The 24672-nt window shown below is 47.8% G+C and overlaps 3 protein-coding genes across 15 annotated transcripts; all 3 read left to right on the forward strand.

Moving 5' to 3' along the window:
• The first annotated feature begins 46 nt into the window (after positions 1-46).
• bin1b (bridging integrator 1b) lies at positions 47-13612 on the forward strand. Of its 11 annotated transcripts, none has more exons than XM_046382775.1 (19): positions 78-618; positions 5338-5418; positions 5622-5676; positions 5784-5878; positions 6878-6973; positions 7232-7339; positions 8043-8135; positions 8520-8605; positions 8722-8797; positions 8886-8941; positions 9049-9093; positions 9918-9960; positions 10325-10474; positions 10666-10743; positions 11153-11173; positions 11521-11781; positions 11998-12051; positions 12149-12250; positions 12368-13612. In XM_046382775.1, the coding sequence occupies exons 1-19, from the start codon at positions 538-540 to the stop codon at positions 12467-12469; spliced, it is 1683 nt and encodes a 560-aa protein (XP_046238731.1). In that variant the 5' UTR covers positions 78-537; the 3' UTR covers positions 12470-13612. The 11 variants fall into 11 exon arrangements, with proteins under 11 accessions (XP_046238736.1, XP_046238731.1, XP_046238732.1 ...); XM_046382776.1 differs by having other exon boundaries at positions 82-618; positions 10334-10474; XM_046382780.1 differs by lacking the exon at positions 8043-8135 and having other exon boundaries at positions 47-618.
• Positions 13613-14824: 1212 nt separating this feature from the next.
• LOC124055713 (tubulin alpha-1D chain-like) lies at positions 14825-24634 on the forward strand. 3 transcript variants are annotated; one of them, XM_046382791.1, is made up of 5 exons: positions 14827-14943; positions 15058-15280; positions 15408-15556; positions 15632-16558; positions 24400-24634. In XM_046382791.1, the coding sequence occupies exons 1-5, from the start codon at positions 14941-14943 to the stop codon at positions 24445-24447; spliced, it is 1350 nt and encodes a 449-aa protein (XP_046238747.1). In that variant the 5' UTR covers positions 14827-14940; the 3' UTR covers positions 24448-24634. The 3 variants fall into 3 exon arrangements, with proteins under 3 accessions (XP_046238745.1, XP_046238747.1, XP_046238746.1); XM_046382789.1 differs by lacking the exon at positions 24400-24634 and having other exon boundaries at positions 14825-14943; positions 15632-16753; XM_046382790.1 differs by lacking the exons at positions 14827-14943; positions 15058-15280; positions 15408-15556; positions 15632-16558 and adding exons at positions 21463-21606; positions 22846-23068; positions 23227-23375 and having other exon boundaries at positions 23473-24634.
• On the forward strand, positions 17837-20920 carry LOC124055714 (tubulin alpha-1A chain-like). The gene is made up of 4 exons (XM_046382792.1): positions 17837-18006; positions 18700-18922; positions 19050-19198; positions 19275-20920. Exons 1-4 carry the CDS (start codon positions 18004-18006, stop codon positions 20253-20255), a joined length of 1356 nt encoding a protein of 451 aa, XP_046238748.1. The 5' UTR covers positions 17837-18003; the 3' UTR covers positions 20256-20920.
• Positions 24635-24672: the final 38 nt, after the last annotated feature.

Consider the following 24672-nt stretch of genomic DNA (forward strand, 5'->3'; position numbering starts at 1 on the left):
GGCACGTGAACGCACCTTTGCCGACACCTCCAGGCCTCCCGCGTGAGCAGCAGCAGGTGTGTGTCCGGAGGGGATCGGGACTGATTTAGCCCTCATATCTGACTGGAAAGCGCTTAAATAAGGCCGTGGGTAAAGACAGCAGCACACCAGTTGCATGTATGCAACAGATGTCGGCTAATAATAACAACCTGCTGCGCCTTTAAGAGGATGACTGAGGGGGAAACCCAATATCCCTCCACATCGCCCTCAAGGCTGCATCAATTAGGAGTGAGAGCCGAGACCGGGCCGACATCTCAACCTGTCCCTGCAGTCGGTCTTCCAAAGTCCTCCTGCTTTTCATTGCTGTTTCTTCTGCTTTGTCTCACACGAGCCGGACTGAATTACGCACTGGCACCTTTAAGAAGCTGTCACGGGGATTAGAGTTACGCGCAGCGAGCCGAAGTCGGGGTTTCCAGGGAAGGGTCTCCTTCAGCCACACTTGTCCCCCCCCGTGTCTCGTCTTCCTCTTGTCCGTCGCTCGTCCGGGGAGCCCTCGACATGGCCGAGACCGGGAAAGGGGTCACCGCCGGGAAACTGGCCATCAGCGTCCAGAAGAGGCTCACCAGGGCGCAGGAGAAGGTAAAGTTCTCATTCAGTCACCATGAAACCCAAAACCTCAAGCTTCTGCCTGCAGGTACGACGCGTTTAGGCAGGAACCGAAGGCAGGTTTAACGCGCTAATCAATGGATAGTTTTATTGTTATCAGCAGGCCATTTTCCACCTGAACCTGAACCCCTAACGTGGAGTCAACCCTGTGACATTTAACGACATTCCCTGCGTGTGTGTGTCGTAGATTACGTACGTTGATCAGTAAACTTGTCATACACATGAGCTGTAATAAACTCATGGCTGCATAACCTAAAGATGAACCTCCAAGACAAAATGGGGTCAGGCCTGGTACACTGTGCACAGAACCCTTTAATAACACCTTAAAGTCCTCATTTTAGACTAATCTCTAAATAAAGGCAGACTTCAACTGCCTCTTAAGTGTCAGTATGAAACCAAATCCCTTAAGTTTTACCCTTAAATGTCTGCTTTAATAATGACGCAGCGCTTTTAATGGGTTTTCTGCGTGGTTAAAGGAGTTTTGAAGGTGAAGGTGTCCAATCAGTCCATGTTTAATTAATGAAGATGAAAAGCAGGGACAGCTTCAGCACTACATTTAAGGGGTTTCTACTCCTTAAACTTCCTTCAGTCCGCACAGAAAAGCCAATTAAACTCCTTAATATACTGCAGTCTGCTGTTAACAAAGACAACACCGACTTTGTGCTTTAATTAAAAAATGAAACTCATTTTAAGTTAAAGTCGGTGGTGACAGAGTCGTTAGTTTCAAGTGGAAGAATTTCAAAGTAAAAGTTCTGAAGTGCTAAAGAAGCTCCATCAAAATGCACCATTTCAAAAATCATTTAAAGGTTAAAAAAACAGAAAGTGCATGTGGTTAAAATGTACTCGGGTGTCTTAATGTAAAGGCTGTATGGTGGAAGCTTTGCTGTTTTGGTGATTTTTATGCTTTTAGATGAAGAAAAGAAAGAGCAAAAGGAAGTGACGGCTCCTGTTGTTTGGCTTTTAGACGTTTCTGTGTGGACAGAAGGACGAGCTGACAGAATGAAACCCGATCAACAGAGTGCGTCCAGCTTTCTGTCTCCGAGTTATTATTGTCTGTCCTAATCACTCTTGTTGCTTAAGCCTGCTGAGGTTTTACCCTCTAATCACCTCAGTGGCTCACCAGGAGAGCCGTCAGCCAGCCAGGTTTCATATTCAGACAGCATATTCTCCTCACTTTGTCCGTCTTTATGTCCCAGTTTGTGCTGCACGTGTTTCCAGTTTGAACCCCAGAAACGTCTCATAGCTCATAGCTCATGCTGTGATGCTAACCCCTCCCGATGAGGACCTGCTCATTCCTGCCGGCAGATTCAAAAAGCTTCTGTGACGGTTTCTCCTCCTTCTGAAAAGTTGTTGTGTTTTCTAAAAGCGTCACAAATCACAGTGAGGTTTGGTTAAAGGAACTGTGCTGCGTTTCTGTGAACTGCGGGTGTTTGACTCCTCTCAGAGTTGGACGAGCAGGTCGATATCAGTCTGCTGTATGTGTGTGTGTGTGTGTGTGAGGACAGACAGGGCAGGGCGGGAGGTAGTTAGCTTAGCTTAGCTTAGCTTAGCTTAGCTTAGCATAAGGACTGGAAGCTGGGGGAAGCCTGGCTCTGTCCTGAATGACCAGAATAAAGTATATTTTTATTAGAATGTTACACATGTGGGCATTGAAAGTCATTGAACGAGTTGTTGTCATTGATGAGGATATTTGGAAAACACCAACCTTCTGTTGTCAACAAGAAATATTTACACCAAGTAACCCGTAAAGTCACAACCAGGAAGTGATCGGTCTGTTTCGGCATATAGACGGCAAACGGGAGGAAACGGTCTGGCTTTCCTCAAAGAGCTGACATTTATTTTACGCTAAGTTTGAAAAGTTTCCACGCTGACTTTCTTGCTGCGTGATCGGTCGTTCCAGCAGCTCTTGAATGAACTTTAAATAGCAGCTGTAGCTCCCTGCTGAATGAAATGACATCCCTGAGCGACGTTCCTCCAGCCTCAGTGTGACAGTTTACTCAGGAGCAGGTTACGCTTGACTCCACAGCGAAGCTCCTTATTTTCCTGTTTCACACACTGTTATGGGACAGTCAGGTGTTCAGCACGGTTAATGTGAGATCCATGGTGAAATGTGATTGGCTTTTGAGCCAGCAAGCAGGAAACGGTAAGCAGTCATGAAAGGAGGACGTGTTGATATTAAAGAAGGGAAGTCAGAAGCCGTGAATCAAATTCACCAACAAGAACAAGACGTGAGGTGAGCGACGAGACGAGAGCTCAAAATCAGCTCGCGTTTGGCCAGAAGTGATGAAAAATGTTTCCAAAAGGCTTCCTGTCAGCTCTGGAATGACGTTTGGGGCCGTGGATCAAAATGCAGAGTTTATATTCTGCAGTCACACACTTATGACACCTGGTGTTTTGTAAGAAAGCATAAATATGCATAAAACTGAAGAGAATTCCGTCATCTTTACTGTCCAGAGTGTTTTTAAGTTAACTTAATGTATTTCTGAAATCCTTTAAACCGTCATGAAACCCCACAGTGGAGTCCCACACTGAGAATTCGAGGTGTCTTGTCGTGTTGGGGAAATCAAGTAGAAAAGATGTAGGAAAGTGTGAGCTGGACTCCTCTGCAGCCTCGACGGGCTCTCGGGCGACGCTGAGCTGAAGGGCTGCTGCGAGTAAAGCCGAAGGTCAGAGTATCATCTTCCCCGTGAAGGCCGCTGGAGGTGGAGGAGGGGAGCGTCGGCTTCAGCTGTCTGTCTGCTGGCACGCCGCCCTCCACCCCTCCACCCGCCTCCACCTCTGTGCTCGCTCACTTTGTGTTTTTGCACTGCAGCATCTGTCCTGTCCGGTGAGGAAGCAGGAAGACGTTCAAAACGCTGAGAGTCGGTCGAGATGGAAAACATGCGGCCTTGTTGCCGAGGCGCTCGCTGTTGGTGCACAGTTTTTAATCATTTAAAGTGTCCAGCCGTGTGGACGCCGCAGCACAGACGAGCAGGACAAACTTGGTTTTGTCAAGTTGACCCTGAAGGTTCATTTCCTCACTTCTGTTTGTCATAATTGACGGGATAATCCTGATTCTCTCCTGGTGCTGCCGTGGTTGTCATAGTGATGTAATGTAAGCCGCTGACGAATCGGTCAGCTGTGCCGCTCGGCATGCTGGGAAGATTCCCCTCGGTGGAATCCGGATGTGGTGGTGCCCTTTAGAGAGCAGCCGGAGACCCCGGCGTGGTGCTGGGAGTCAAAGGTTTCAGCCCCCATCGCACCTCCTCAGACCTCCTCAGACCTCCTCCCTGAAGCCGCTTCGTGAACACCTTGTCCCAGAACTGTCAAAGCACACCTTCACAACGTGATTACAAATAAACTTTGACAAAACGTCGTACTTTATTAACTAACAATATGTTTTGTGTGTGAAAATGCCAACAGTAAAGTACAAGTACCTCAAATTTGTACTTATAGTACTTCAGTATAGTAAATGAATGTGTTCAGTTACATTCCACAACGGCGCTTTGAGTAATCTGAATCCAAAGTTAACAAACCTCGAAGTGGCCCTGCTTGGCCTGCACACCTGTCCCTCCCTCCCTCCCCAGGACTCCCAGCATGCCTCAGTGCAGTGGGCGGGGCTGTGTGTGTGTGTGTGTGTGTGTGTGTGTGTAGGGGTGGTGTCGCTATCTTTAGCCCTCCTGCCCCTCCTCCTCATCACTGTTAATACCCCACAGACAGCCTGTGTGTGCTGCGGGTGTATTTTGGGGGCTGAAATTAAACACCAACGGGTGCCGGACGACACACACACACACACACACACACACACACACACACACTTACAGACCCAAGTATGTTCCATTACACCTGGATTTACAGTATAAGTGACATGACCACACAGGTGACTGCAGCTGGTTCTCGTGTTCTTTCCAGAGTTCACAACAGTCACCTGAATGCACCGTGAGGCATTTGAGTGGCACACAATGAGCCGACGCACACTGAGGGCTGTGAAGGATGTGCCAGCTGTGGCGTCCAAATATGGGTCCAGGTTTTAATAGACACGACTGATGAAACGAGCTGAACTTCTCCCTGAAACGTGAACAATAACTTCTCTCCTCTCCTGTCAATCATGTGGCGACCCCTCGGCTTTATCTGGTGCCCCTCTGAAGGGGCCCGACCCCTCAGGTTGGGAACCGGTGGACAAAAAGAGCTGACTGTAGCAGCTACAGCGGTAAACTGCACCTTTGGTACTTTTACTGCTTTGTAGCCAACAATACTCATGTGGGACGTTGAGCGAAGGTCTCGCTGTGAGAGCTATAAACACACTCTGTCCGGGAGTGTGTGAGCGCTCGCCGAGCAGGTGTGTGTGCTGCAGCAGCGGGGAAGTCCCCGCCGGCGTGTCGGTGGAGGTTTGTGTGTCCGTCACAGGATTAAAGCAGCAGGTGGTGGCGATGGAGGCTCGTCCAGTCTGAGTCAGATCAGATTAGGTGACCTTCTCCAACAAACAACAGCCAAGCCAACGGCGTCACCTCCTCTTCCTCCAGTCCCTCCTTCACTGCAGTGAAAATAAGAGGATCCCAGTGTTAAAATGTGCTTGATATTTAAACGTGTGAAATATAATGAAAGAAAAGAAGCAGTAAACAGTGTTGCATGTCAAAAAGATGGACTCGGCGGACAGACAGGCCCACAGGCTGGTTTCTGGTTAATCGTGTCCTCCTGTCGTGTCCCCTGCAGGTCCTGCAGAAGCTCGGCAAAGCAGACGAGACCCGAGACGCTGCGTTTGAGGAGATGGTGGCCAACTTCAACAAGCAGATGGTCAGCAGCCTGAGTGCTTCTCAGAGTCTCTTCAGGGGGACTTTGTGTCTTTATTCAACAGAGAGCTGAGAGGACATGTCCACATGCTGTGATGTTCTATGATTGTGAAGGCTCAGATGACCTTCTGATTGTCAGCTCCCTGTCCTCCACTGCTTCCTGTGTGAGCTCACTTCTTTATTCTCGTCTTCTGTTTGCTCTCTCAGGCCGAAGGCACCAAACTGCACAAGGACCTGAAAGCCTACCTGGCGGCGGTGAAAAGTGAGTCGACAGTTCCAGCTGAACGTGCTGATGCTCCCCGCTGGCAGCAGGAACGACTTCCTGCCGCCCGTCTTCGATGTGACCGAGTGTGTTTCTGTGTGTTTCAGCGATGCATGACGCGTCGCGGCGGCTGCAGGACTGCCTGGCCGACATGTACGAACCCGACTGGTTTGGCAAAGAGGAGATGGACACGCTGGCGGAGGTGAGAGCTGGAAACCGTTTGACCGACGTCCTCCTCCTGTCCTGTCCGTCCCTTTAGGGAGACCTTGTGTCTTTTCCTTCTTTCTCCTCCTGCTAACACACTTTCTTTCTCTTAACTGCATGCGTCTCTCCTTCCGTCCTGAAGGAGATGATAGAGAAGGAGATGGACAATAACTTGGAGGTAAAACGCAGACAGCAGTCGGTGTTTCCCTCACACGGAGCAGTGAAGATGTTGCTGTCAGCCTGAGATATTCTAGCGATAGATAGATAGATAGATAGATAGATACTTTATTGATCCCGAGGGAAACTCTGATGTTTAATCAGTTCCAGTTTGGCTCCATGTGGGGAACGCTGGCTCAGCTCTGCAGTGATGCAGGAATATCAGCTGATGATGTTAGAGTTAGTCTCTTGACAGCAGGAGTACTGAAGTATTGTACAGTTTTAAGGTACTTTGACTTTCTTTCCATTTCGTGATGCTTTACTTCACTACGTTTGACTGCAGTTGAAGTTGCTTTGCACATTTGGATCATTCACAGCAGCCATAACTGCAGCGATGAGCCATACGTTTGGTGCTACCTTTGAATTCTGGCAATTATTTCACAAACTGTCCCTTTAAACTGCTCAGCAGTATACACTAATCCATTAATATGAGACATTTTATTTTGAAATGGGCCTTTTGTCTGCCATTCTGCATAATGAGCACTTTTGGTACTTTGATATTTTTTAACTTTTACTGAAGTCTTCAGTTTGAATGCAGTATTTGTACGCTGTAGTACTGCTACTTTGTCTTCTTCCTCCACTGTATATGGATAATAGAAGACATGTTTGTTTTGATTTGTTTCGTGTCCGTAAATGAGTGAATTAGAAAGTAATTGTAGCCGACAGAGTCAGAGGTGACGTAGAGGGACAGAGCCGAGTCCAGATCCCCGACTGCAGCGGGTGAAAGTGGATTTCGTCTCGGCCGTGTTGTGATGCGAAGTGTGTGTGCTGTGCGTTTCAGGACACAGACACTCTGTGGTTGGATTATCACCAGAGCATCACAGAAAAATCTCTGAGCCCCATGGACACGTACCTGACTCAGTTTCCTGACATCAAGGTGAGTGCGTGATGGACACTTGTGATTCATCCTCATGCAGTAAAGATCCTGTAGGAGATGTGAAGGGGGGGAGGCTGAGGGCTGAGGGTGGATGCATCCACCGCTGCTGTCCTTCCCCTCCGTCCCCTCGCAGCAGAGAGTGCAGGGTCTGTTCAGTTCGACGTGAGTCCGCCTGACTCCTCCTGAGGTTTTTCTCCTTCAAAATAAAGCGCGACAGATTTCCTGTGGTTGACGTGGCTAACCTGAGCTCTGCTGCAGGCTCGCATAGCAAAGCGTGACAGGAAGATGGTGGACTTCGACAGCGCCAGGCATCACTTTGCCTCCTTACAGAAAGGAAAGAAGAAGGACGAGGCCAAGATCGCCAAGGTAACCGCGAGTGTGTGTGCGTGTGTGTGCATGTGTGTGGAGGCTGATGAACCACTGTTTGTGTGTGTGTGTCTGTGTGTGTTTGCACTTGTTCTGCTGCTGATGCTAAAGTTTACCGAACAGTTTTTGACTTAAAGTGGTACAAGCAGGCAGTTCAGACCACCTGAAGTCATAAAACTACTGCGTTACTTGGAATTTGTCAGCTAATTGATGCTCGTTATGTGGATTATAACTGATTACTAATTGCTAAACTGATTGTTAATTAACATGTTTGTGTTTGTCTTGAATTGACAAACCTCCTCTCTCTCTCTCTCTCCCTCCTCTCTCTCTCCTTCTCTCTCCTCTCTTTCTCCTCCTCTCTCCCTCTCCCTCTTTCTCTCCCTCTTTCTCTCTCTCCCTCTCTCTCTCTCCCTCTCTCTCTCTCCTTCCCTCCCCCTCCTCTCTCCCTCTCCCTCTCCCTCTTCCTCCTCTCTCCCTCTCCCCCCCCTCCTCTCTTCCTCTCTCTCTCCCTCTCTCTCTCTCTCCTTCCCTTCCCCTCCTCTCTCCCTCTCCCTCTCTCTTCCTCCTCTCTCTCTCCCCCTCCCTCTCCCCCTCCTCTCTCCCTCTCTCTCTCCCTCTCTCTTCCTCCTCTCTCTCACCGTCCCTCACCCCCCCACCCCTTCCCTCCCCCTCTTCCTCTCTCTTGCATGGTGTGTGTGGTTAGCCAGCAGCCCTGTTGGAGATGGCGGCTCCCAGCTGGGCTCAGGGTTTGATATCAGCCCACCAGGTGGCTCAGACTAACCTCTCCTACAACCAGGTGACATTCTGGTTCATCACTGACTCCCCCCACCCGTCCTCACCCTTGCAATCCGTCAGCCTGGGCCCCCTCAGGCTTTCTGCACACGATCATACCAAACAGCGTGGAAGTCGTGTTAAATCGTGACTCTCGCTGATCGTGTGTCGGGGGCCTCACTACAATTTGATCCCAGACTCGTGTTGTGCTAATGTCAGTTGTGGGCGCATTTGACAGGATTGGCCCTTTAGTCTCTCTGCATCCTCAGTCACAGTTGGGTCATTCTGTAGTTATTAAACCCTGTGTGTGTTTGTCTGCATGCACTCCTGCTCATGAACAACTGCATGCCGTGTGTTACAGACACACACACTGTACTCTTATTATTATTCTGTGTGTGTGTGTGTGCAGGCAGAGGAGGACCTGGGCCGAGCTCAGAAGATTTTCGAGGAGCTGAACGTGGAATTACAAGACGAACTTCCAGCGCTGTGGGACAGGTGAGACACTTTTTTCTTTCTTCTGGGATGTCATCTTTAATGATGACGCTGTCCAAATGTCTAAGTGTGTGTGTGTGTGTGTGTGTGCGTGTGTGTGTGTGTGTGCGCACGTGCAGTCGTGTTGGCGTCTATGTTAACACATTCCAGAGTCTGGCAGGTCATCAGGAGAAGTTCCACAGGGAAATGGGCAAGGTGAGTCAGGCTGTTCACATGTGATTGATCGGCCTGATAGAAGCGATCGGTGGATGTATTGATCAGCGTCTGCTCTGCGTCTCCTCAGCTCACCCAAAACCTGAACGACATCATGACCAAACTGGAGGAGCAGCGGCAGCTCAAGTAAGTGAACAGCACAGAGTTTTCAGTGTGACACTCTTAGATTTGAAAGTTTTAGCGACATGCAGAACACATGAGAGTAACGTCTGCCACGACGCCCCCTACTGCAGAAAAGCTGGTGCTGCAGCAGCAAAGACAGGAGACGGTGCCAAGAGGTAAACTGTGCTGCCCTCGAATCCTCGCGTGACCCACCCAGGCTGAGCATGCAGCACTTTGCTTCACTGAAAGCTTGTTGCTTGTTTCCTGTGACAAGGGGATTTAAAGTGCAGTGAATATAAAGCTGAAATGTTCAAAATGTTTTCTACAACCGAGTGTCAGTAAAAAATAAAAAGCTGGGATTTTTGGACTAAAGTTGGAAGTCAGAAAGGTTGTAATTTGTAGAAGAAGTGAAGTCATTGTGTTACAATTTTAAAATAATATTTTTATGAGAGAGAAGTTGTGATTTTATGCACATAAAGTCATAAAGCACGTAAACCCAAACAGTTAACTAGCTGTTAGAGTGTGGGGATTTCAGTGCCCACCCTTGAGTTTAACATGAATCTGACCTGTAATGCACTCTGGAACAAGTTACATGACGCACACGTTACAGTTTGCTTTGCTGTTATAAAGCAGAGGTCACACAGTCCTTTCTGGGTTCCTCTGCAGGTCTGGGATGGAAACCTGCATCCTGTCTGCTTCTCTAACTCATGCAGCACTTCCTGTCTGCCTCCTGGCTTGCTGATACCTGTCATTAACAGTCTGTATATGTCGTCCTGTGCACGTTTTGCTCTGGAAGCTTGACGCCTGCCGTGTGTCACTGCAGGTTAACCTGGTGATAAACAGTCGATGTTTGTCTAAAGCGTTTTGTCGCCCTCATGTGGACGAAGCTGCGAGCTGCATGTGTGATGAGCAGTTAATCTTTGTGATTTCTTTCTCCCGGTTTTCATGCTTTTTTCCCCATTTTCTTCCATTTGTTCATGTTTCTTCCTCTTTCTCTCAGTGAGGAAGCCAACCACAGCGAATCAGCCAGCTCACCACCAAAGGTACAGTGAGACAGCTGATCCTCATGAATGTGTAAACCGTTTGTATTAAACCACATGTTTTAGGTGAATGTACCGCACAAGAATACATCAGGATAAAAAGAAGCTTTCAGCACATTTCATACAACGGAAACCATCAGCATAAAATCAAAGGAGAACAAGAGGAAGCAGATGATGGGCTGACGGACAGAATGCCTCCAGGAAGTCCTTTTCTGATTGGCTGAGAGCGTCTCAAACTGCGGTTGCTGGAATGAAAAACTACCATCCGTCGTTTTGTGTGTACTAATGTGTGTGTGTGTTTCTGTCTGCCTCACTGCTTACGCACGCGTGCACGTGTGTGTCGTGTGGTTTTGGTTTAACCCTCCTGGTGGGGCAGAGGCCCGGTCCTCCTCCCAGTCGGCCTCCGCCCCGACTCACGCCGTCTCCGGACCAGAGGAAGCAGCATGTCGACCTGTTGGAGGGCGAGGCCTCGGAGCCTGACGCTAACACAGACGCCACGGCCTCATCGACGCAGCAGGTCAGGCTGATTGTTCTGTTGTGTCGCAGGGAAGAAGAGGGCTTTAGTGGGATGGATCACACGCTTCACTCAGTGCAACAAGTGGTTACTTCACATCGACGGCATTCATCCCTCCCAGATAGCACACCCTCCTAACCCCAGTGTGTGTGTGTGCGCGTGTGTGTGTGTGTGTGTATGTGTGTATGAAGCAGTCTGAGTCCTGGTCAGGGGTAAACCTGCTGGATTGGGATGTAGAGGTATTACAGCCCACCACATTTGAAGCTCTGAAGGTGGGTGGGTGGAGTTCTGTCACAGCTGAAGGACTGATGTTTTCACTTTTAGGACTTGAACGAATTGTAGACTGCATGTAAACATCATCTCTGTGTGAGTGTTATATCACATAAGCCCATAGTTCTGATCTGAACCTGAACACATCCTTTGCATGTGCATGCCCTTTCAGCTTCATTTTGAATGCAGATGTTTGCTACTTATTAGCCGATCAGATGTATTGATGATCAGAAACCTCCAGGCAAAACTGCTGAAAATCATCGTGTTTCAAGTTAAAAGCTGCAAAATATTCTCGGGTTTTGAAAGAGTGGCCTCTGCGTTGATTTCTTATGTGTGAGCGAAGACTTTGACGAAGGCTTCTTGCGCGCTGTCATCTCACTCGTTGTCTTGTCTCTTCCTGCCCCACCGAAGGCGCCATCCTGGGACTCGTGGGTAAGCACAGACTCCTCGCTCTTAGCAGACAACTGGACTTCCTTCCTCTGGTGTTTTCTGTCATCACACACAGCAGAACACAGGAAAATAGATGCAGTTACGAGCTTCCCTCATGGGAAAACTGCCACAGCGACGCTTATTGTATTTCCATATCTACAGTGTACTTCCAGCTGGATCAAACTTTTGTCATCAAATCCTCCTTCCTTCTGCTTTTTGATTCCTCACAAACCCCGTGTTGTGACCCGACACTTTCAAACCAACTGCTCCTCTTCCTCCCTTCCTTCCACCTGCCTGTTCTGTTGCTTTGAAACCTGCCACACTGCCCCACCACCCCTGACCTTTTGTAGCAAGAGAACACGGCTGCAGAGCGGCAGCCCCAGCTTGATGATGACGAGTACCCAGAGGAGGCCCAGGGGGACTGGGATTATGATGAAGGCAACACCCAGAGCTACGACCAGCCCTGCTGGGATGAGGCAGAAGCAGCTCAGACTCAGGAGAGCTGGAACTACGACGGAGGCTACGCTGCTCAGTCGTACAGCGAGCCCAACTGGGACGATGATGGCGCTCAGGTGGAACAGGGCGGCTGGGGTGATGATGGAGAGGCCCAGGTAGGGTCAGATGGATGGGGAGGCAGGTGCCATCACGGGTTTGAACCTGGAAATGAAGGATCCCTCAGATTCTGTACAAGCCACAAAAAAGCAGCCTCTTTCTTTCCTTTTTCCTTTTCTGCTGTAAATTCATTTTTCATTTTAGTGCATCAGAATTTCTCAGCCATTTCTTTGACTTCCTTAACTGGGAGCTTCTCTGCATGTGTTCTGCCACAGGGTGCAGTGACCAATGGCTCAGACACTGAACTCCCTCCAGGATTCCTCTACAAGGTGAGACGATTGGGTTGTTTGACTTCTCAGTGAGATTCTGCTTTACTGCCTTCATGTTGAGTCAGAACTTTGCTTCTGGCCGTATTTTTTGCTCCAGGTGAAGGCGATACATGACTACGCTGCCACTGACGGCGACGAGCTGGAGCTGAAGACCGGAGATGTTGTGCTGACTTTGGCCTTTGACAACCCTGATGAGCAGGTGTTTGGGTGTTTGCAGTCTCACCACTAGATGCCACTGAATCCCACACACTTGGAGCTTTAAGAAATGTGAAAAGTGTTTGCAGTGAAGCTGAATTTGTCTTCTGTCCTTGCGCAGGACGATGGCTGGCTCATGGGCGTGAAAGAGTCTCACTGGGTGCAGAACAAAGATGTTTCAGCCAAAGGAGTTTTCCCTGAGAACTTTACTCAGAAGGTTTGAGGCTCCTGCTCCTCCTCCTGTGCCCTGAACTCCTCCGATGTCTTTATCTGGTCAAGACGTGGTCGAACCGTCACTAAATGTGTATTTAGACAACAAAACGTGTCACAAATGTGTTCTGAAACACGATGACATCTCGGTGGCTGTGATACAAAAGGAGCTGAAAACAGTGCCAGTTAGCGTCTCTCAAACAGTCAAAAAATCAAATCATGTAGTTACAATCTGAAGAGTGTGAAGCGCTTCAGTTCAATTGAGTTAAAATTCATTTATTTTTATTTCTTGTCCTTAATTATTTATATTCTTGCTGAACTCGAGCAAAACACAAAACAACGTGTTGGCAGTATTTAAGAAATAAATCATGGATGTATTGTGTGAACGTCAAAATATTTTATGTTGTGTGTTGTCAGCGGCTTTTGAAAAATGTATGTTTCCTTGCATGAAGCATTTGCATTTGTATTGTCATTTACTTTGGAACATAATCAACCGTGGGACACCAGGTGGGCTCGCTGTGTGAAATGTGGCTGTGATTGGCTGAAGAGCGCAGGTGTCCTGGAGTTAAGCCCGGCAGAAAACCAAGCAGGGCTTTGCCTTGCATTGTCAGAATGCGTTACGGTTTCTTGGGCTTGTAGGAATGGAGGAAGGGAACAGTAGTTTTTCTTTTATTTTATTGGCCATTTTGAGTACATGACCTGACGTGTGGCTTAAATTTTCTAATGCACATAAGATTTTATTTCGATTTTTGACTCATATTTTCATTGATGGATAAGATGCGAAACCTCGTCATCAAATTCAGCCGCTGATTGTTTTCCCATCGCTGACTTTAGTGAGGAGATTTATGTTATTGAACTCTTATAAGCATTTTTCACTTGGCTTTGATTCTCCGTCTCGTGGACTGAAGTGACTCTGGTTCGCTGTCTTCAGGGTTTTATTCCGGTAGAAATCGCAACCCACAACTGTGATACAAGAAGCTAAATGACAATCTGAGGCTCAGATATTTCAAATGTTTTCCAGTTCAAGACGTTAAACCCACACGAAAGGCATTTTTACACTGTGTGCAATTCATGTGAGTCAGGAGTCAGTCCAAGTGGTGACAAAAGCATCATCTGTTGGATCAAACCGGTTCCATTAAAAATGAATGAGGCATCATGTGTTGTGTGGATGTGTTGTATGTTGTACTCTTTACTTCATCCTGGGACATTTTCTTTATGACTGGATATCACTTACAGTCTTTTTTGGGGGTCTTTTTAATCAAGGATAAAAGAGAATAATTATTAATTCTTATTTCTTAGGATACTAAAATATGCATCACAGAGCATTTGGATGGACAGAAATCACACGAGCCTGGATGAACACTGGGTCCATCAGTAACTTCCTCGTGTGAAGTCATTATGTCCACCATTTGTACTTTAAGTATTAATTAGTATTAATGAAGATGTAAGCACTCACATCCTGCTGTGTTTCCTCTGGACAGCAGCAGGTGGTGGTTTGAAGTGATGTCAGTCCATCATAGAGAGGTCCTCTTCAGCAGAACACCAGTGACGTGTTGTCTCCTCAGCTTTACTGGTTCAAAATGCAAGTGATGCTCACTTATTATGATCAAATGTTAACAAACTGAGCGTGGTTTGTGTATGAATGAGTTTAGCACCAGTTGCCAAACCAGGCCATGTCCGTCATGTTGTTGTTCTGTGAGTCTACATCGCTGCAGACATTTTGAGCCTCATGCAATAACAGCAGCGTGAGCTCTGACGTGTCTGTAACAACAGGACACTCGGTCATGTGGAAAACACAACAGAGCAGCCCGGCCAGGCCTTCATGGGGAGGGGAGGGAGGCTGCAGGAGGGGAGGGGAGGGGAGGGGAGGGGAGGCAGGTCTCCTCTGCTCCAAAGCAAGCAGCGGTGAGGGAGCAGGCCAGGCAGTTTGTCACCTGCTCATATCTTAGCCCACTGCTGCACAACCGTACTCCCAGCTGTCCTGAGCCTACGCACCCCAAAAGGCCAGAAAGAAAAAGTGACTAATCTGTTTGTACTCTATGAGAAGGATTTGTTCAACGTATGCAGAACTCTAAACACAAATAGTTTGGGGTTTCACTGATTCTCCCTCACTGCCTGTAGCGGGTCTCCATGGAAACCTCAGCCCCCCACAGAGCATCGAGGTCATTAGTCTCAGTGTACTCCACAAATACTCAAACAACACACTGTTTACACTGTTGCCTGAGACTCGAATGAGTTCTGCGTGCCTGACATATGTGGGGGTCAGAGTTATACATTATCTTGGTGCAGGAAGAAGGGTTATTGATGTGTGACGGAGTACGTTTGCATAATGTTTTCCACAGCTGAATTATTGGCTTTTCCCCTCTGCTGAACCCAGTTAACCCCTCATCTATTGACAACAAAGCTTGTTACCATAGTGTTAGAAGGATATAAGGACTGGAGAAGTCTTGACAGACACAAAGTCAGCAGCAGGAATTTGGAAACATGGTAAGATTCTGCAGCTTCACACCTTTCAAGCACACACTTCTTGTTTTCTTGGAGCAGATTTGATCCCAATGTGCAAATTCAAGACCTTACTAACTAGACCTTTATTTTGTTCAGCGTGAGTGCCTCTCTGTTCATGTCGGTCAGGCTGGTGTCCAAATGGGCAATGCATGCTGGGAGCTCTACTGCCTGGAGCACGGCATCCAGCCGGACGGTCAGATGCCCAGCGACAAGACCATCGGAGGAGGAGACGACTCCTTCAACACCTTCTTCAGTGAGACTGGAGCTGGTAAACATGTTCCCCGGGCCGTCTTTGTGGACTTGGAGCCAACTGTCATAGGTGAGGTCATAAAATCATTTTCTTGGCTCCCGATACATTTAGAATGCAAAATTATTGGAATGGATCTCTCAACAGCAAGCTGAATTTGTGAACATGTAATTTCATTGTCAGTTTTTTCTGATAACAGATGAGGTCCGCACAGGAACCTACCGTCAGCTGTTCCACCCTGAGCAGCTGATCACTGGAAAGGAGGATGCAGCCAACAACTACGCTCGTGGCCACTACACCATTGGCAAGGAGATCATTGACCTTGTTCTCGACAGGATTCGTAAATTGGTCAGTTTTCCTGCAATTATTTCAAATTTCACTTCACGGATCATCAGTCACTAAATATGGACTGTTTTCCTGCAGGCTGACCAGTGCACGGGTCTCCAAGGCTTCCTGATCTTCCACTCCTTTGGAGGAGGAACCGGCTCTGGCTTCACCTCTCTGCTCATGGAGCGTCTCTCTGTTGACTACGGTAAAAAGTCCAAGCTGGAGTTTGCCATCTATCCAGCCCCCCAGGTGTCCACAGCTGTGGTGGAGCCCTACAACTCCATCCTGACCACCCACACCACCCTGGAGCACTCAGACTGCGCCTTCATGGTGGACAACGAGGCCATCTATGACATCTGCCGCAGGAATCTGGACATCGAGCGCCCGTCGTACACCAACCTGAACAGGCTGATTGGGCAGATCGTCTCCTCCATCACCGCCTCCCTGCGCTTTGATGGAGCCTTGAATGTGGACCTGACGGAGTTCCAGACCAACCTGGTGCCCTACCCTCGTATCCACTTCCCTCTGGCCACCTACGCCCCGGTTATCTCAGCAGAGAAGGCCTATCACGAGCAGCTCTCAGTGGCAGAGATCACCAACGCCTGCTTTGAGCCAGCCAATCAGATGGTGAAGTGTGACCCCCGTCACGGCAAGTACATGGCCTGCTGTCTGTTATTCCGTGGTGATGTGGTGCCCAAAGAGGTGAACTCTGCTATTGCCACCATCAAAACCAAGCGCACCATCCAGTTTGTGGACTGGTGTCCCACAGGCTTCAAGGTGGGCATCAACTACCAGCCTCCCACTGTGGTTCCTGGAGGAGACCTGGCCAAGGTGCAGAGGGCCGTGTGCATGCTGAGCAACACCACCGCCATCGCCGAGGCCTGGGCAAGACTGGACCACAAGTTCGACCTGATGTACGCCAAGAGGGCCTTCGTCCACTGGTACGTGGGAGAGGGAATGGAGGAGGGAGAGTTCTCAGAGGCCAGAGAGGACATGGCTGCCCTGGAGAAGGACTATGAAGAGGTGGGAACTGACACCATTGGGGACGAAGAAGAGGAAGAGGAAGGGGAGCAGTACTAAGAGCTGAACAAAAGTTATTAAATGTATAAACTCAACTCAACCGCAATTGTATTTAAGTTCTCACAGAACTGCAGCGATTTTACTCATTGATTTTACACATTTTACACAACATGGAAAATAAACCCAAACTGCAAAGCATTTCTCTATTTTATTTGTGCTCAAATCTGTTGGAAAAGCTGATAAGTTCTGTCTTGTGACAATGAGGGGCCTCACAGGAATGTTGCAGCGACCACATCCTCATTGTGTGCTGACGGTCTGTTTCTCTAATTCGCTCTGTGAGTGATCCAGCAGTGTGAGTGTTTGCTGTTTAGCGCAACGCACACACAACTCTCTGAGCTGACATCTGAGACCAAACAAGAGTAACTAAGGAAACGAAATCTGAGTGTGTTCTGGCAGAAGAAAGCAGTTTGTCATTACATCTCTATAGTTACCTTCAGACGCAGAGCTGAAGCATCAGAAACTCTGGAGCTCAAACAATAGAATACATTGACGTGAACACAATAGTCACTCATTAGGATTTCTTCACAGCTTTGTCTCTCGTGAGGAAGTTAAAGACTCTGTATCTTTCTGTGGGGGAATAAAACTCAGTGGAAATTTATAACATACATCAGTGCTCTGTAACACGCTGGAAGAAGAAACGCTGATCTCAAATGTCACCTGCCTTTGAGAGAAGTTTGCTCTAATGTTATCCCCCGGCAGTCAGGCACCTTTGCATTGCAAATGAATGTCGACCAAAGTGGCGGTGCAGCCGCTATCTGTAACAAAAGCCGATTCAGGTCACTCTGTGGGGGTATCTGCTTTCTGTCCTCTGCAAGATAAGAAAACAGGCTACACATGTGCCATGCTAACAGGACCAAGTTTTAATTTGAGCACTGCTCCATTAGGAGAGTCATTTGTCACGTACACAAACCTGTTTTTATCTGCTAACAGAAAGATCATGAGTTTCATCCAAACAGCAGGCAAACAACAGCCTGCTGAAGTGTCCTTGTGCAAGTTAGAAGCCCTGCCTGTTCAATGTGCACTCACAACTGCAAACATGCCTTCAGTCTAAAATGTGAAACTGGAGGAGAGTGACAGCAGTTATGGGTCAAATATCACAGCCACTCCGGTCGTTGTTGGTGGTTACTCATTTGTGGAACAACAGACGTGGTTCCTTGGATCTGAGCAGGGGTGCATACCAGGTGATTTTCTTCTTTGTGCTCCTCCTCCTCGTCTTTCATCAAAGGATGTGGTGTTTGCTTCTCCGGGTCCTCCGGTTACCACAACACGCCAGGCTGTTGCCTGGCGCTGCTGCTCTATAAAACAGCTTGCTGTGTGCGTACACTCAACATAACATCCCCAGCCACTCATCTCAGGTGAACGAGGGACTGCTTCAACGGAACGCAAACATGGTGAGGACCTATTTTTTCTGTTTTGAAGTTGCACATATGAGCAATCTTACATAAGTTAGGCAAAAACAAAAAAACACCTCAAAAAGAGACCCCAGTTTTCTATCCACATATTGTGTGCTGCTTTTTGGTCTGAGTTTGACCGTAACAGCTGAAGAGGCAGCTTGTGTCTGACGGAGAAAATGAAACTTATCCACCTGAAAGCATAAATCTTTCTTTCTGCCAGGTGGAGACCGATTAGATTTTAGAGCTGCAATTATATCATTCTGTAGTCCAGTTACACGTCTGGATTGGCTTTTGATGGACTTTTTAATGTTTCTCCTACTTACCTGAAGTGAGACACACTCTTTGGTGCCTTTTTAAAATGTTCCTGCAACCACGTTTTGAGATTACTGTGTGCTGAATGATGGGCTTGGCTCTGTTAGGTGTCAATGGGGCTTAGCAGTGACTCTGTCAGGGAAATACACCGTAGCACTGGACTTACTGCATGATCTTAACCAATGAGCTAACTTTAACTGATGTCAGAAACACTGAATATTAAAATGCCACTGACAAAGAAACTGTTTTTAATTCGGGGAATACCCAGTGGTCCTGCTGATTACGTTAATGATTATTTTTTTTTATCGAAGTGTATTGTGGAATTTTTAAAATATGTGCACCAGACGTTCTTGACACCTGAACCATTTGTTCTTGCAGCGTGAATGTATTTCTGTCCATGTTGGTCAAGCTGGAGCTCAGATTGGCAATGCATGCTGGGAGCTCTACTGCCTGGAGCACGGCATCCAGCCGGACGGTCAGATGCCCAGCGACAAGACCATCGGAGGAGGAGACGACTCCTTCAACACCTTCTTCAGTGAGACTGGAGCTGGTAAACATGTTCCCCGGGCCGTCTTTGTGGACTTGGAGCCAACTGTCATAGGTGAGGTCATAAAATCATTTTCTTGGCTCCAGATACATTTAGAATGCAAAATTATTGGAATGGATCTCTCAACAGCGAGTTGAACATGTGAACATGTAATTTCATTGTCAGTTTTTTCTGATAACAGATGAGGTCCGCACAGGAACCTACCGTCAGCTGTTCCACCCTGAGCAGCTGATCACTGGAAAGGAAGATGCAGCCAACAACTACGCTCGTGGCCACTACACCATTGGCAAGGAGATCATTGACCTTGTTCTCGACAGGATTCGTAAATTGGTCAGTTTTCCTGCAATTATTTCAAATTTCACTTCACGGATCATCAGTCACTAAACATGGACTGTTTTTACTGCAGGCTGACCAGTGCACGGGTCTCCAAGGCTTCCTGATCTTCCACTCCTTTGGAGGAGGAACCGGCTCTGGCTTCACCTCTCTGCTCATGGAGCGTCTCTCTGTTGACTACGGTAAAAAGTCCAAGCTGGAGTTTGCCATCTATCCAGCCCCCCAGGTGTCCACAGCTGTGGTGGAGCCTTACAACTCCATCCTGACCACCCACACCACCCTGGAGCACTCAGACTGCGCATTCATGGTGGACAACGAGGCCATCTATGACATCTGCCGCAGGAACCTGGACATCGAGCGTCCCACCTACACCAACCTGAACAGGCTGATTGGACAGATCGTCTCCTCCATCACCGCCTCCCTGCGCTTTGATGGAGCCTTGAATGTGGACCTGACGGAGTTCCAGACCAACCTGGTGCCCTACCCTCGTATCCACTTCCCTCTGGCCACCTACGCCCCGGTTATCTCAGCAGAGAAGGCCTATCACGAGCAGCTCTCAGTGGCAGAGATCACCAACGCCTGCTTTGAGCCAGCCAATCAGATGGTGAAGTGTGACCCCCGTCACGGCAAGTACATGGCCTGCTGTCTGTTATTCCGTGGTGATGTGGTGCCCAAAGATGTCAACTCTGCTATCGCCACCATCAAAACCAAGCGCACCATCCAGTTTGTGGACTGGTGTCCCACAGGCTTCAAGGTGGGCATCAACTACCAGCCTCCCACTGTGGTTCCTGGAGGAGACCTGGCCAAGGTGCAGAGGGCCGTGTGCATGTTGAGCAACACCACCGCCATCGCCGAGGCCTGGGCAAGACTGGACCACAAGTTCGACCTGATGTACGCCAAGAGGGCCTTCGTCCACTGGTACGTGGGAGAGGGAATGGAGGAGGGAGAGTTCTCAGAGGCCAGAGAGGACATGGCTGCCCTGGAGAAGGACTATGAAGAGGTGGGAACTGACACCATCGGGGACGAAGGAGAAGAAGAAGGTGAAGAATATTAGGTTTGAACCAAAAAACAAAACCAACACTGACTGAATTCCTTGACGGTGTCAGTGTGCTTCAAGCAAACTACGATCCACAATGTCAGGTCTCTGTTATGTTGTTGATCTCTGTTTCTTATGTTTCCACAAAAAATGATGTCAGTTGCTGTCTGTAGTGGTCATAACTGAAGAATATGTTGTTTCAGAAAGTTCCAAACATTAATGGACACTAGAACATGAGTTTGAAGCGTACTGAAGCCTCTTGTAGCCACTCATGTAAAAACATACGGTTTGTGAAACGGTGCATCTCATGAACTTTTGATGGTCATTTTTTCCTTGTGCAAAAATTAACTGGTCTTGTTGGCAGTCATGGTGACATTTAGCTTCTGTTGAAATGCAAACTTGTGCTTTATGTCGACAGGTGCTAAAATTCCACCGAATATTTATCTCCCTTCAGTGCTATGCTGCAGAACAGCTCCCTCTGTATTACCATTACCAATGTAAGGCTGCGCTGTACAGGAACAGTCTGTTTTATTTCAAATTTTCAGTGATATTTTACATCTGACAGAAACCATGGAGAAATGAAGAGAAATACAGTGTCAAAATATCATGTTTTCTCTGTATCTTTGTGTGCAAACAATAAACATTAACACATGAAACAATAAACGACATGAGACATTACATTGGTTTGCTTTGTTGTATATCACAATATAACACAACAAAGCCCTCAGCCATGTCATGCTTCATTAACTCATGGAAAAGGAACAAATATTTAACTCCATTCTTCCTCATAGCAGGCAGAAAAAAACTCAGGAATTTTAGATAATCAGTTACTACTGCTATAACTATGTGTGTTCTTGAAGACTGAATTGAATAACCCTCTGTCTTCTCAAGAAAGTTTTAAGTTACTCTTTTTTATTCATGATTTAGCACAAACTTGTCAGTGATATACCTTTATTGAGGTTCAGTTAACTTAACTGTGAATAAAAAATGAACTGGGTCAGCCTGATCAATGTGTATGAGAAATGGAGCCACTGGATTCACTGGAAAGTTATGCTGCCTTCAGGTGCCACTCCCTAATGTTGAGAGAACCTTATACAACTGTTGGTAACTTCAAGTGATAGCTGCTGGGTCTTACTTCACCTTACGTTGTTTTCAGCGTTGAAAGCCGCTGAACTGTAATTTTTCGGGCCGCACCTGAATGCAGCAGCGCTAACGTTTTCTCCCGCCGAGGGGAAATTTGAACTGCCGCTTTAGCCCCGCCTCCTTGAAAAAGTATAAATAAGACCGGCTCCCCTCCCCGGCTCCAGTATTACCTCCAGCAACCGATTCTTCGACGTCGGCGAGAAGGAGTAACACAGTCATAAAAATGGTGAGTGTCGATACAAAATACATTTAGAATACTACTAGTGTTTTTAAAATATAAGTTAAAGGCTGAGCGTTGCTGCTGTCAGAAGAAGAAGAGCACAATTTAGAGACGAAATGCTTTTGTGCTGTTAAATCTAGCCTTACTAATTTTGTTAGTAAATATATAGCGATATAGTCCGTTTAGTTCTGCTAAATTAGCTTAAATTTGATTCTCGGTTATAATAACATGTACGGACGTAATGTTAACTCGGGTGACGTGGATCCAGGCCAAACTGCTGGCGCAGTTTCAAACAAAATGGGTGAGAACATTAGCTTTACATCGCTAAACTTATACGTTTTAAATATTGTAACTCACGTCTTACCCTCGACATAAATCCCTAGTTTGTGTAAGACCGTGTGGCCACGTATGCAGACTGAAACTGCAAAAGGGCATTTTCTCAGTCTGAACTGGAAGGCGCCATCAGATAACGCCCTGTCCGTGAACGCCTCACAAAGGCCCGACTTTGCGGTAGTATGCGGGGCTGTCGAAGAGAACTTCCTGCCTGCATGGAATTTTTTTAACTCCCCTCCCCGTCAGGTCTTTTGCTTTTATTCACTGACCTGTTAGTGCTGTCTGGTTGGGAGGGGCAGGAAGGCAGATTAGACTCGCTTCAGGCCTTCCGCAAGCCGCCATGTGACTCAGCAGGCAGGTTTCATGAAGCCTGCCGAAAGTGTAACCTGGGGCTAAGGACTGGAAAAGATCAACGCCTGAAATGCGTTATAAAAGCAGATAACCGACGCTGGAATATGATGAAAATAAGCAGGCACCAAATACTTAGTGAGTGAAAGATATTACAGAAAGGTTGTCTGGGTGCCACATTCAGACGGAAAGAAGGTAACTGCTCATTTACAAAAGCGGCTAATAAAGATACTGGTGACGCAGACATTTGGACAGTTAAAGTGCTGCAGTGATGCGTCTTTAAATAAAACTCAAATCAGACCACATCAGGACAGACCAGCACCGAGGCTCTGGGGACCAGTTGATGTGTGATCTGGGTCAGTCAGTGCTCTGCAGAGAAGGAGCTGTACTGAAACATGCAGTCCCATCAGTCCTCCTGTACCAGTTCTAAATGAGCTCACGTTGCATGTGTAATCATATGAAAACTGATGGAAAGGGACACAATTTTACACTAATGGATATTAACACACTGCCACTTTTGTGAGAAAATAACACTCGTCTTTTTCTTTTTTATTCCCTCCACAGCGTGAGTGTATTTCTATGCATGTCGGCCAGGCCGGAGCCCAGATGGGCAATGCATGCTGGGAGCTCTACTGCCTGGAGCACGGCATCCAGCCGGACGGTCAGATGCCCAGCGACAAGACCATCGGAGGAGGAGACGACTCCTTCAACACCTTCTTCAGTGAGACTGGAGCTGGTAAACATGTTCCCCGGGCCGTCTTTGTGGACTTGGAGCCAACTGTCATAGGTAAAAACAATATTATACTACTTCCTTTTTGCTGATTTGTATTTATTCAGGCTGTGTCTGAACTTACAACAAAGTTGTTACACAGTCAACTTGTAGATTATTCCAGCTCTGAGTGAAATGGAGCATCAGTCTAAGCCAGTGTTTTTGTTGCTCCTCAGATGAGGTCCGCACAGGAACCTACCGTCAGCTGTTCCACCCCGAGCAGCTGATCACAGGAAAGGAGGATGCAGCCAACAACTACGCTCGTGGTCACTACACAGTTGGCAAGGAGCTCATTGACCTTGTTCTCGACAGGACTCGTAAACTGGTGAGTTAGACTTTTCTGAACGAGTTGCATCTGTGTGTATTGTTGATTTTGATATTGTTTTGATCAATGTGGTTTAAATGTCTTGAACACTTTTCAGGCTGACCAGTGCACGGGTCTCCAAGGCTTCCTGATCTTCCACTCCTTTGGAGGAGGAACCGGCTCTGGCTTCACCTCTCTGCTCATGGAGCGTCTCTCTGTTGACTACGGCAAAAAGTCCAAGCTGGAGTTTGCAGTTTATCCAGCCCCCCAGGTGTCCACAGCTGTGGTGGAGCCCTACAACTCCATCCTGACCACCCACACCACCCTGGAGCACTCAGACTGCGCCTTCATGGTGGACAACGAGGCCATCTATGACATCTGCCGCAGGAACCTGGACATCGAGCGTCCGTCATACACCAACCTGAACAGGCTGATTGGGCAGATCGTCTCCTCCATCACCGCCTCCCTGCGCTTTGATGGAGCCCTGAATGTGGACCTGACGGAGTTCCAGACCAACCTGGTGCCCTACCCTCGTATCCACTTCCCTCTGGCCACCTACGCCCCGGTTATCTCAGCAGAGAAGGCCTATCACGAGCAGCTCTCAGTGGCTGATATCACCAACGCCTGCTTTGAGCCAGCCAATCAGATGGTGAAGTGTGACCCCCGTCACGGCAAGTACATGGCCTGCTGTCTTTTGTATCGTGGTGATGTGGTGCCCAAAGATGTCAACTCTGCTATCGCCACCATCAAAACCAAGCGCACCATCCAGTTTGTGGACTGGTGTCCCACAGGCTTCAAGGTGGGCATCAACTACCAGCCTCCCACTGTGGTTCCTGGAGGAGACCTGGCCAAGGTGCAGAGGGCCGTGTGCATGCTGAGCAACACCACCGCCATCGCCGAGGCCTGGGCAAGACTGGACCACAAGTTCGACCTGATGTACGCCAAGAGGGCCTTCGTCCACTGGTACGTGGGAGAAGGAATGGAGGAGGGAGAGTTCTCAGAGGCCAGAGAGGACATGGCTGCCCTGGAGAAGGACTATGAAGAGGTGGGAACCGACAGTGTCGGGGAGGAGGATGAAGGTGAAGAATACTAGATCCCTGAAACATCTCTAACTTGCTGTGGCTTCATGACAGTCCACCTGCCCAGAAAGAAAAGCCAAACTCCAACATGTGGTTTGTTAAGCAATAGTGAACTCATTCCTTCAGTTCTGCACATTCCAGCGAGCTACATGAGTTTGTTTTGTTTTTAATGGTGCAAATGAATAAAAGATCATAAAGCTGCTCCTTGTCTTGTGTTTCCTTTTAGAGGTTAAGAGATA

The sequence above is a fragment of the Scatophagus argus genome, chromosome 24, assembly GCF_020382885.2.
Source record: "Scatophagus argus isolate fScaArg1 chromosome 24, fScaArg1.pri, whole genome shotgun sequence".
NCBI classification, from domain to species: Eukaryota; Metazoa; Chordata; class Actinopteri; family Scatophagidae; genus Scatophagus; species Scatophagus argus.

Excerpts from the sequence above, each read along its gene's own strand:
- LOC124055713 (XM_046382789.1), top strand. Across the intron at positions 15,281-15,407 it reads CTTGGAGCCAACTGTCATAG|ATGAGGTCCGCACAGGAACC; the intron begins GTGAGGTCATAA and ends TTCTGATAACAG. Across the intron at positions 15,557-15,631 it reads TCGACAGGATTCGTAAATTG|GCTGACCAGTGCACGGGTCT; the intron begins GTCAGTTTTCCT and ends GTTTTCCTGCAG.
- bin1b (XM_046382775.1), top strand. The coding sequence starts at position 538 with ATGGCCGAGACCGGGAAAGGGGTCACCGCCGGGAAACTGGCCATCAGC. Across the intron at positions 8,136-8,519 it reads CTAACCTCTCCTACAACCAG|GCAGAGGAGGACCTGGGCCG; the intron begins GTGACATTCTGG and ends GTGTGTGTGCAG. Across the intron at positions 8,942-9,048 it reads GAGGAGCAGCGGCAGCTCAA|AAAAGCTGGTGCTGCAGCAG; the intron begins GTAAGTGAACAG and ends CCCCTACTGCAG.
- LOC124055714 (XM_046382792.1), top strand. Across the intron at positions 18,923-19,049 it reads CTTGGAGCCAACTGTCATAG|ATGAGGTCCGCACAGGAACC; the intron begins GTGAGGTCATAA and ends TTCTGATAACAG. Across the intron at positions 19,199-19,274 it reads TCGACAGGATTCGTAAATTG|GCTGACCAGTGCACGGGTCT; the intron begins GTCAGTTTTCCT and ends TTTTTACTGCAG.